The sequence below is a fragment of the Macaca mulatta genome, chromosome 2 (assembly GCF_049350105.2).
Source record: "Macaca mulatta isolate MMU2019108-1 chromosome 2, T2T-MMU8v2.0, whole genome shotgun sequence".
NCBI classification, from domain to species: Eukaryota; Metazoa; Chordata; class Mammalia; order Primates; family Cercopithecidae; genus Macaca; species Macaca mulatta.
Window position 1 is genome coordinate 113,125,480 of NC_133407.1, and position 11,811 is coordinate 113,137,290.

Genomic DNA, 11,811 nt, shown 5'->3' on the forward strand with positions numbered 1-11,811 from the left:
CAGCAGGGTCTGGTCTGGTGCCTCATCTGCTGGGCCCTGCTGCAGGCAGGCTGCCCTTGCCTGCTCCATCTGTGCCCTGGTCCCTGGTTGCGGGAGGGTGGGCTGGGGGCCTGTTGATCTGCTTGTGGCTGTGGCACCCACTCTCTTGGTTTCTTTGCATGGCTTCAGCTAGGCCTCCCCCTGCGGCCAGCCCGGGGGTTGATGGTATTCTGTTTTTGGTCTCTGAAGCTTATCACCTGGGCCAGGAGGAGACGGACTGGTTTGATAAGCCCCGGGATGCCCGCTCTGACCGGTTCAGGCACCACGGGGGCCATGCAGTTTCCTCCTCCTCCCAGAAGCGAGGCCCTGCCAGGCACAGCTACCATGACTACGATGAACCCCCTGAGGAGGGCCTGTGGCCTCATGATGAGGGTGGCCCAGGCCGCCATGCCTCAGCCAAGGAACACCGGCATCACGGTGACCACGGGCGGCACTCAGGCCGCCACACTGGTGAGGAGCCAGGACGGCGTGCTGCCAAACCACACGCTCGGGACCTGGGTCGCCATGAGGCCCGGCCCCACTCTCAGCCCAGCTCTGCTCCAGCTATGCCGAAGAAGGGTCAGCCTGGGTACCCCAGCTCTGCTGAGTACTCACAGCCATCCCGTGCTCCATCCGCATACCATCATGCCTCTGACAGCAAGAAGGGCTCCCGGCAAGCCCACTCCGGGCCCGCTGCACTGCAGTCAAAAGCAGAACCCCAGGCACAGCCACAGTTGCAAGGTCGGCAGGCAGCTCCAGGACCACAACAGTCACAGTCACCATCATCCAGGCAAATGCCCTCTGGGGCAGCATCGCGCCAGCCACAGCCACAGCAGCAGCAGCAGCAGCAGCAGCAGCAGCAGCAGCAGCAGCAGCAGCAAGGTCTTGGGCTGCAGCCCCCACAGCAGGCTCCGACGCAGGCTCGGCTGCAGCAACAGAGCCAGCCAACCGCCCGGGGCTCAGCCCCTGCTGCCAGCCAGCCTGCAGGGAAGCCTCAGCCAGGCCCCACCACAGCCACAGGCCCTCAACTAGCAGGACCGGTAAGCAGAGCTCCCATGTATGGGTTGTAACCAGGGCAGATGTTATGAATGAAGCTTGGACATCCCTTTGGTTCCAGGCTGGGCATGGGCAGAATCTTAGCTATAGGTTCTGTGTTGCAGCCACGGGCAGAACAGACAAATGGCTCTAAAGGGACAGCCAAAGCACCACAACAGGGGAGGGCTCCTCAGGCCCAGCCAACGCCAGGACCTGGACCTGCAGGTGAGCCTATCCTTTGGCACCCTCGGCTATGGCCCAGAGCACCCAGGCTGTTCTCTCTCTATACCACCTGTGCCCTGGGTGGTATATGCACCTCACACTGCATATCCTCAATAATCCCTGAGAAGGTACCCCACGGGCTGTAGACTGACCCAGCAGAAAACAAGCCTGGGGTTAGAATAAGCCAATGAGGTCACCAGCACAGGGGCTTTAGGGCCCAAGCAGCTCTGGGCAGAGAAGCTGGAAGGCACTGGTGAGCATAGGGTGGGGACCATGGCTTCTTGCTCCCTCCTTCCTTCCCCTTTCCTCCTCTTCTCTGCCTTTTCTTCCCTTTCTTCTTCTTTGCCTTCCTCAACCTCCTTTTTTCTGCCTCCTCCCACCCCTTGTCTTCCTGTTCTTACCTTCTTCTCCTTATTCCCCTAGCCTCCTTCTCACCTTCCCACCTCATGGGGTACCTGTGTTTGGTTTCCCTTGTGGCTACTTGCCCTCTCAGACCCTAAAGAGCCAGGCCATGCATAGCTCATTATGGTGATTTCTTTCCTCCTAGGTGTGAAGGCTGGAGCCAGGCCTGGAGGAACCCCAGGGGCTCCCGCCAGCCAGCCAGGTGCCGATGGGGAGAGCGTGTTCTCCAAGATCCTCCCTGGCGGGGCAGCAGAGCAAGCTGGCAAACTGACGGAAGGTATGCACTGCCTGTAACTGGGTCTGTGGTGGGTGGCTGCTGTGGTATAGGCTGGGTCTGTGAGATGATTCCAGACTCAGTCACCCAGGCAGAAGCCAGCCAGAGGGCCCACCTGCTGATGCCCAGTTGTTCTCCAGGCAGTCCCTGCCCCTTGGGCTGAGCTTGGCTTCACTGTGCCAAGTGGCCCTGACTGGGAGGGGTCTGGCCCAATTTCCTGATGGCTGTCTCCTCTTTCTATGTCACAGCTGTCTCTGCTTTTGGCAAAAAATTTTCCTCATTCTGGTGACCATGCCCAGCATGGTGAGTACAAGCAGCCTGTACCTTGCCTCTTCTGGGAAAGGCCCGAGGAACTGGGGGTGGGGGTGGGGCTCTAAGTCCCAAGGGGTCTTCTGGGAGGAGTTTGGTCTTCGGCTGGTTCAGTGCCCAGAGCTGCAATGTTCCCTTCTCTGAATGTGGGAGGAGAAGAAGGAGGGACGCTGTGCACAGAGCCCCTACCATGGGGCCAACACAGTAGGAGTCCCCAGCAAAGGAGGGGCCAAAGCCAGGGCCAATGCCCCCTTGTCTTTCAAACCATCTGCTATCCCCTGCAGGGCTGTCATAGCACTGGGCTGGCACTGGGTTGTAGGTAGGCCTCCAGGGATGCAGCTCCTCTCCAGCCCTCCTCTGTAAATGCTCCACAGGCTCTTGAAGAAATGAAGAGAGGTATCATTGCTGTGGAAAAATCTCTGGAGTCAGAGGTCTGGGCGCAGCTCTGGACTCTGCGTATAACAGTGAGTATCAGGATCAGGGTGAAATGGGCCAGAGGAGGGGTGAAGGGCCAAGGCCTAGCTGATGACAGCTAGCCAGTTCTGACAAGTGTGAACTGGGAAGAGCCTGGTGGGTTTCCTTCAGCTGTGATGGGTCAGCAGCCCTCCACCCCGCAGAGGCAGGGGCCACAGAGCTGCCTGAGATGTTGCCGGATAAGTCAGGTGGCACCCTTGGAGAAGAGCCCAGCACGGCCAACTGCACCCCACAACTTGAAGTCTATGTGCTGAGCACTGAGTTCAAAGTCGTCCTGAAGGACATGGTGGTCTGTGGCACCTGTAGGGGAACATGCTTCTTCCCTGATGTCTGCTGCTGGTGCCTTTGCTCCAGCCACTTGGAAGAGATTAGAGTCCCCAAACCCTGCAGAGCTGCATCTGCAGCTCTGAGAATGAAGTCAAAACACTCCTGGCTTCACAGGCTGAGCTTGTGGCCCACAGGATAGAAGAGTGGAAGGAGTAGAGAGGCAGACAGGAAGGGACATAGAGGAAAGGAAGTCTCAGCCCCAGACTAAGTCAGCTCAGGGAGAGGGCAGAAGGGCCTCAGGATGGGAGCCCTGGCCCTGTCTGGGCTGCAGTGGCCAAGGCAGGATGGGATACCACTTCCTGGAGCCTGCCCTGGCCCTGGCCTTGACCCTGCCTCTGTGGGAGGAGGAGGAAGTGCATCATCCTGGGTGGGAGGAGAATTGCCTGGCTGTTGGTACAGCTCTGTGCACAGCCAGGACCACTGACCACCATCCCATAGCCCTCGGGCCCTCCTCTTCTCCCTCCTTGCCCCTTCAGGATGCTTCTCACAGTGCACAGGCATATATGTGTTATCCATGGCGAGGCCTGGCCGTCAATGAGCAGGTCACTTCAAGGGAGCCCTGGGGCCAGCAGATGCTGGGCCCAGACCAGCATTGGTTGTGGGAGGGAAGGAGCTAGGTGTGATACCTCACAGGCTACCTCTCTCTGGAAAAGCAGTGGGGCTCTGGAAAGGCCCAGGCTTCCATCCATTTATTCAACAAATGTTTGTCAAGCCCCAGGTATGTGCCAGGCACTCTTCCAGGCTCTGGGGATATGGCAGAGAACAAAACCAACTCCCTGCCCTCTGAAGCTGACAATCCATTAAAGAAGATAGAGAATAAATAAGTTTAAAAATAAAATTCAGGCCGGGCGCGGTGGCTCAAGCCTGTAATCCCAGCACTTTGGGAGGCCGAGGCGGGCGGATCACAAGGTCAGGAGATCGAGACCACAGTGAAACCCCGTCTCTACTAAAAATACAAAAAAGTAGCCGGGCGTGGTGGCGGGCGCCTGTAGTCCCAGCTACTCAGGAGGCTGAGGCAGGAGAATGGCGGGAACCCGGGAGGCGGAGCTTGCAGTGAGCTGAGATCGCGCCACTGCACTCCAGCCTGGGCAACAGCGTGAGACTCCGTCTCAAAACAAAAAAAAATAAAAATAAAAAATAAATAAAAATTTTTATTAAATTTTTTTAATAAAATTAAAAAGGTACTTTCTGAAAGGGATAAGTGTTATAAAGCCAGCAAGGCAGAGCTATGGAAGCAGTGGGGTCTGCTCTAGTCAAAGTGCAGTTATGTGAAGATATGTGAGGGAAGCTTGAGGGAGGAGGACGGCTGCTGTGGGATGAAAAAAGGGGAGGGAACAGCACTGATGGATGATCGGATGCTGGGATGGGACGGGGGGGCACCAGGGACAGGGAAAAGGCCAGCACAGCCAGGGCCACAGTGCAGTGGAGAGGTGCAAGGGGGTGGCAGCCAGCTGGGATGGGTTGTACAGGCCAAGTAAGGAGCCTGGAATTTATTCTAATTACAGTAGCCATAATGCAGTCCTCAGCGTTCTTCCTGCCTTCACCCTCCCACAGCGGGCTTCCTGCAGCTTTCCACTTAGCCGATGTTTCCTTGGAGTTGCCCTGGAACAGATGTGAAATCACAAGTGATGCTAAGAGGAGGGGAAGGAGGGACAGCCCATGGCCTGGATTCATGGCAGTACCTACCTTGGGTTTGGGGCCAGGGTATGGTTCCTGAACAGGGAAAGGAAGCACAGACACAGCTTTGTTCTGCGTCCTGCCACATGGTGTGGGTGGGCCACTGAGACCACTCACCTTATAGTTAAAGAAATCTCCCTCGAATTCTAGCATTCGGCTAATGATTGGGTCAAGTGGACAGTGCTGCCGTGAGTATCCCTCTCCTGAAGTTCTTTATGACAATTTCAGAGATGGGCTTGGAGAGGTTTGCCATTTCAAACCAAATCCCATCTCCATCACTCTTAAGCCAAAAAAAAAAAAAAGGAACTTTTGTTACATTAAAAGAAGTGTCCCTTCCTGGCTGACCTGATTCTTCTTTCTTGCTGTCCTCTCTGTGACCTCCAACCTGCCCAAGCACCCATTTCCCCAAGCCTAAGTGGCATGGCACCTCATGGGTGAGGAGGTGGCCACTGGCACAGGCAGATGGCTGAGAGAAATGTGAGGGTGAGAAGCAGCTATCTACAGTTCTTGACAGAATCCTTTCTTTTCTTCTTTCCTTCCTCCCTCCCTCCTTTTCTCTTTCAAGCATCTACAATCTGGCACACCCTTGGCCCAAAGACTCACCAGGTGGGACGTGGCAGGCAGGCCTCAGTTGAGGACGTGATGTTTTCTCACAGCAGCTGCCTGGGTGAAGCATCTGTTGGACAAGTTGGACCATTGGCCGGGGGACCTTTAATTGTCTTTCCAGAGATGCTGCTCTCTGCAGGGCACCACCTTCAAGGCACAGCTCTCGTTGGGAGGGAGGACCCTCTCTAGAAACCTTGCCACCACGTTGTCTTGCCGTACTTCCCACAGCCGCCTTTTTGCGGCCTGGCCGGCCAGGCTTCCAATGCGTTATACACAGAGTTTGGGCACACACTGCCCTCCCTCCAAGATGCCAGAAGTTTTTCCACAGCCTTGGAGCGGGGCTTTGACTGAGGGCTGGGGTCCCCAGCTCCGTTTCCTTCACATTCCAGCTGGCCCGGATCCCTCTGTGGCACAGGGCCCTGCCCCTGTCACCTGCCCTCTGGGTGACATTGGAGCAGACCTCCATGTGGCCAGCATGGGGTTGGGAGAACTTTACAAACATTAGGACCTAACACTGTCTCATCGCTGAAATAAGAGGCCATAGCACCGAAAAGCAGCGTGGGCGCCGGCTGAGGCTTCTCCCAGCCCGTGGGTGGCAGCGTGCTAGCACACTGCCACCATTTCAAAGCCATCCCCCTAGCCATCGTGAGCATCCCAGCGGCACCACCATTGTCTCAACCAGCCGGCTCCTCATCCGTACACCTGGGGATTTCTTTTGATTTCAAGAACAGCCTTAATCATTCCAGTTTGATTTACGTGTATACCTCATAAACATTTTTCTTTTGTTTCTCTCTTCCCCTTTCTCTCTTCTCTTGGCTCACTCCCTTGCCTCTCCCCCTCCAACACCACCTTGTGACTGATGGTTCGGTTTCCTCTCTGCTCTGCCCCTGCTCAGCACAGGGAGAATGCTGACTTAGAAGCAATAGGGGGCAGCAGGCCACCAAGAGCACAACCCCAGGGCGAGGTCTAGGGAGGCCCCCCAGCCTGCCTCTGTTTACTGTGCAATTCCAGTCCTTCTTAAGCCATCACCAGTGGGTGTACTCAGAGCAGAGGGGCCAGGACTTCTGCCAGCCAAGGGAAAGACCCAGAGCCCTGTACAGGGGAATGTGGCACTGTCTATCCATCTGGTGGACTGGGCGGCATTCCTCCCCAAGGCCCTTCCCTTGGGGGCCTCCTTTCATCTGGGGCACAGCCACAAGTCTCATCTCTAACGTTCTATGCAATGAAATATAAACCCTCAATGACAACTGTTAATATTTAATAAATTCCATGTTATGTATAAGGAGTTAATTGCAAACACGCAATTGAGAAACTGGATAGATATGCTCATATCACCCCCACCCCCCTATCCACCCCTGCTCCCATTGTGTGTGTGAAATTCTCAGTCTGTGGCATGTTTGACCTGTGGCAGGACTCGCTGCTGCCAGGTGAGTCACCGCCTGTCCCGCAGTGGAGCATGCACAGCTCGCAGCCTCTTTGCACGATTTCATCCATTTTAAATGCTCGACCCTCTTGCTTGGAGTTCTTTTTGCCTCAGAACCTCTCCTTCAGGAGCACTTCTAGTTGACTTCTGCACAAGCTAGTGAGGACCTGCCAGAATTGTTGCCTGAGCGTGCCAGGCTGCAGGGCAGGCAGTATAAGGCCCCCACATACCCTGCAGTTTTCTCTGTCCAGGATAGCAGGTAAAAAGGAGTCCCCAGAGCAGACTCAATGGTAGGAGCCTGCACAGGATGTGTGTGTATGGACATTCTGAAGGTTTGCTATAGGATTTCTGTCTGTCTGTCATTTTTCCCTTCCTACCCCAACCCTGAGCCAGAGGCATCTGACAGCCCTTTCCCAGAGGGCACTACACAAGGGCAGAGCTGGGCAGCATCCATGGCCAGAGAGGCAGAGGCAAGAGTAGAGCCAGGCTGTGCCTGAGGGACCCCAGCTCTAGATTGCACCTGTTTCATGCCTCTCCTCTGTGGCTAGGAGGCTCAAAGGACTGTAAGGCAGGAGATCTGGGCTGGAGCTAGGGGGTCAATGGATGCTCAGGAAGAGCTGGGCCTTTGGCACTTGTGGTGAGAACAGTTGACAATGGTCATCTGCAACTGTTCATATAAACAATGGCTTCAAGCTAAGTTTCTTGTGAAGTTTCTCAATAGCAAATCTTACAGAAGGTCCTGTGTGACCCTCTCTGCATCTGTCCCCAGGATCTATGCTCCCTGCCCACCCCCTTCTCCAAAGCCCAAGCGTCCTGCTGCTCATCAGCTTTTTTTACCACTGAGCCAGGAGTGCGGCAGGCAGTAGCTGCCTGGCCCTTCAAGGCCTGACCTTCATCCAGAGTGCTCTGGTTTGCACGATGCATTTCTCAGGGGTCCGCATTTCTCATGCTTTTCTATAAGGTCTACACATCCCTTCAGAGAGGGCTCCTCGCTCACCTCTGGTAGCTATGGATGGGACAGGAAGCTGCCAACCTTTGTGTTGGACTTAACAACCTTGCCTTTCTGGAACTTGACCTCACCCAACCCATGGAATACCTGCCTCATCCCAGAGATCAGGTATGGACTGAATGCAGCCATCTGAGCAAGGGCAGAGGGAAGCCATCATCTAACACCTCTGGCCACCCAGGACCAGGTCTGTGTGGGGATGTGCCTTGGAGACCAAGGCAATAGTCCTTTCCACTACAGGCCAGGGGATGGGACAAGAAGCAGGGAACAGGCAGGGAAATGTTAGGAGGTCAGCCTCCAGCAGGCCCAGTCTCAACGCTCTAAAGTACTGACTTTTCAGCAAATTTCCTTTCTGGCAAAGCCCTCTGAGTTTGAAATTCTGACATCTGCCACTCCTCATCCCTCACTGTACCCACAGCATACATCATCGCCCCTCTGTGAAGGCGGCTGGAGCAGGCCTCTGGTCCATGGACTGTCCTTCCTGGCCCTTGCATGGATGCAGTTGTGACTCTGGGGACAATGCAGCCAGAAGCTGAGGGACCAGCATTCGGTGCCTTGGAAAGTAGAGAGCAACAGACACATCTCCAAATGGGCAAGGAGTCTCTAGCATGCAGCCCAGGACTTCTCCATACCCCTCTCCCCAGCATCATGAGCAAGGGCATTGCCTCCTCTCTCTGCCCACTTCAGGGCCCAGTGCACTCACTTTACAGTGACAGATCTCCCCCTACCATCATCCTTTTAGTCCTTGGGCAGAGCATGTGGTCTCAGGGCCCACAGTGAAAGAAGAGCAGTGGTGGCAACTATGCCTTGTCTTCTGGAGCCTGTAGGGAGTTTTCCAGGCAGGTCCTTTGCCATGACAGCATGGTCTGGCCCTGTTGGCCCCTCCCCTCTCCTGTTACCCACCCCCGTGCTGTAAATACTTGTCATCATGGACTCCAACAGGGTCAGAGGGACAGGCCTAATCAACTAAAACTCCTCGGAGATGCCATCTCTGTCTCCCTGGGTGCCAGCAGCCCTGCTGCCATGTGCACTGGGGTGGCACTGGAGAGCCATGGAAGTTGTGAGATATTGTGTGTGTATGCACATATGTGTGTGTGTGTGTGTGTGTGTGTGTGTATATGTTTCTGCCTCATTCAGTTTCCGGGGTGAAATCAGCTCCTTCTCTCCAAATGCACTACCCTGGAGAGTGGTGGCCACTCAATACCTTTTCCTCTAGCTTTCATGTCTTGGTTTTTGCTTTCCCCTTCCTCCTCCCTCTCTCCCTTTCTTTCCTTCTCTCCTTCTTTATTTGAGGGGGGAAGAGTGCTGTACAAAGTCAAACAAACAAGTTTACAGTTGTAAGTGCAATGACCCGAGTCCTCCACATGACCTTGTGAATTGTGTGCTGTCCTCCTGTGCTCTGTGAGAACTCGTGGTACTTCAGTGTCCCTCCCCCTGTATTGTGACAAGGTAATTCTGTGGTATCAGAATAAAAGGACTTGATATAAACAATCTACAGACTGTTTCTGGAATGCTTTCTCAAGTGGGAAGGCTTAGCTGAAGGAGCAAATCCCCAAATTTGCGACAATCCTGTCCATGGTTAAAGGGAAAAGGATGGACAGAGTTGCAGAAGTGCTGGCACAGCATGGGGCTGAGTCCACACCAAGCCATCCAAAGACACTGGGCCCTCCACAAAGGTGCCCAAGGGGAGGTCCCAAGCTTGGACCTGGAGCAGGCAGTCAGTGCGCAGGCTGTTAAGGGACAGCACCTCCATGGCCTTTAGGTGTGTTGGCTGCACACACAGCTTTCTGTGTGTTCCTGTGGTTCCACGGAGGCAGTGAACAAATGCTGCCCCCTGGTGCTGCCAACAAGCCCTACACCTCTCTGCCTTTCTCTGATTTTTCCGACCCCCAAACTCTTGCTGGCTGTCAGACCTTAGGCCTTCCTCAGATGGTCAGGAGTACCTCCTTACCAAAGTCACCCAGAGTTGTTAGATTTTTTTTTTTTTTAACACAGATAAACAAGAATCCCAGCTCCACCTCTGGCCCTCTCCCCAGAGTTAACATCTTGATGCATGTCCTTCTTTCCTGTTTGTTGTTCCAGTCTTCATTTTAAACCGAAGCCAGAAGGTGCAATATATCCTGTTTTCTAGCTTTCTGTTTATTTCCACATGTTTATTTCAGGTACTTAAATGTTCGTCTTCCAGTGCTCAACCTCCAGAGAGATACATGAGTTCGTAGCCAGTCTACCACACACAACCTTAGGAACAGGTGCTATGTTCCCAGTGTTCCTATCATAAACAATGCTTGATGAACAGCCTAGTTTCCAATCTTTCCACCCAAACTGGTGGCTGGGGCCACTCGTTCTACTCCTGTTTCTGGCCTTGATACAGTCCTGTACATACTCACAAATGCAGTGGCGTCAGAAAGTTGGTACTCTTTTTTTTTTTCCTTGAGACAGAGTTTCACTCTTGTTGCCCAGGCTAGAGTGCAATGGCACGATCTCGGCTCATTGCAACCTCCACCTCCCAGGTTCAAGAGATTCTCCTGCCTCAGCCTCCCAAGTAGCTGGGATCACAGGCGCATGCCACCACACTCCACTAATTTTTGTATTTTTAGTAGAGACAGGATTTCACCGTGTTGGCCAGGCTGGTCTTGAACTCCTGGCCTCAGGTGATCCACCCGCCTCGGCCCTCCAAAGTGCTGGAATTATAGGCGTGAGCCACCGCGCCCGGCCGGAACTTTTTTTTTTTTTTTTTTTTGAGACAGAGTCTCACTCTGTCACCCAGGCTGGAGTGCAGTGGCACGATTCTCGGCTCACTGCAAGCTCCGCCTCCTAGGTTCCCGCCATTCTCCTGCCTCAGCCTCCCGAGTAGCTGGGACTACAGGCGCCTGCCACCACACCCAGCTAATTTTTTGTATTTTTAGTAGAGACGGGGTTTCACCATGTTAGCCAGGATGATTTCTATCTCCTGACCTCGTGATCCGCCCGCCTTGGCCTCCCAAAGTGCTGGGATTACAGGCGTGAGCCAGTGCGCCCGGCCGGCCAGGACTCTTTTTTTTAACTTAACTAGTAATCTTGAGTAAGTAATGATGCGGCTGATGGGAAAGGGGAAGCTGCAGGCCAGACAGGTGGACTCTCAATCACAAGCACACCATGGAGCAGGGAGCCAGGGCCCTGATGTGGAAGACCAGCCAGACTCAGGTATATGGAGGGGACATCCTTACTGTCCAGCCTCTCCTGATCTCTGCTGGCACCTTAGCCCAGCCAATCCTGTGTCACGTGCACAGGAAGCCTGCCTGCCTAGGTTCTTTCCACAGGAAGCTCCCTGGACCTTGGTGGAGTCTGAGCCCACCAGGGTCCCCACACCCAAGAGCTCAGGTTGAGGCCTAGGGAGGAGGGGAAGGAACCCACCGGCTCACAGTCCCCAACAAGGAGCCACTGAGAAGGGTGGGTAAAGGCTGCGGGGATAGATAGCTCTTGCGGCAGGCCTGGTGACTGATAAGCCCAGGCAGCACCCTGAGAGTTGGCACTCGCCCCTCTGCCCCGCACCCCAGGGCTTTGCTTTGCGCCCTCCGCCCGGACTCTGGCCTTTCTCTTCTTCGTCTGCCTGGGAGTCCCTCCAGGGCAGGGCCTGGCACTGTCTAGTGAATGTCGGCTCGTAGTGGACCCGAAGGAACCCTACAGTCAGCCCCAGAGCCGCGGGAGATCCACGATGCGGCCGGCTCCCCCCTCCCCGCCCTCACCCTCACGGGCTCCCGGCTCCTCATTCCTCGCGGGGCTCCACTCTGGACCCGCCCGCCTCGCCCTTCATCCTCAGAGACTCATTGGTCCCATTCCCCTCGGGCCTCGCCCTTCAGGTGCTCGGGCCATGCCCGTCCGACCGCGCTGCTTCCGCCTCGCAGTCCTGTCTCACCCGCTTCTCTCGTAGGCCCTTCTACCCCCCCCGAAGCCCGGCTCCCGGGTTCCGCTTCCACAGGCCCGCCCTCTCTCCTCCGAGATCCAACGCCTCGCCCCACGGCCCCGCCCCCCACTTGACTAGTCCGCCCCTGGAAGGCC

General features: G+C 55.2%; 1 protein-coding gene across 1 annotated transcript in view; it reads left to right on the top strand.

Moving 5' to 3' along the window:
• The window catches only part of BSN (bassoon presynaptic cytomatrix protein), a 114,666-nt gene extending 105,402 nt beyond the window's left edge, over positions 1-9,264 (top strand). Inside the window, exons 8-13 of the mRNA XM_077992567.1 lie at positions 229-1,058; positions 1,179-1,278; positions 1,823-1,954; positions 2,200-2,254; positions 2,635-2,724; positions 5,304-9,264. Coding sequence (XP_077848693.1) covers positions 229-1,058; positions 1,179-1,278; positions 1,823-1,954; positions 2,200-2,240 — 1,103 coding nt within the window. The 3' untranslated portion in view covers positions 2,241-2,254; positions 2,635-2,724; positions 5,304-9,264. The remainder of the gene's footprint in view (positions 1-228; positions 1,059-1,178; positions 1,279-1,822; positions 1,955-2,199; positions 2,255-2,634; positions 2,725-5,303) is intronic.
• Positions 9,265-11,811: the final 2,547 nt, after the last annotated feature.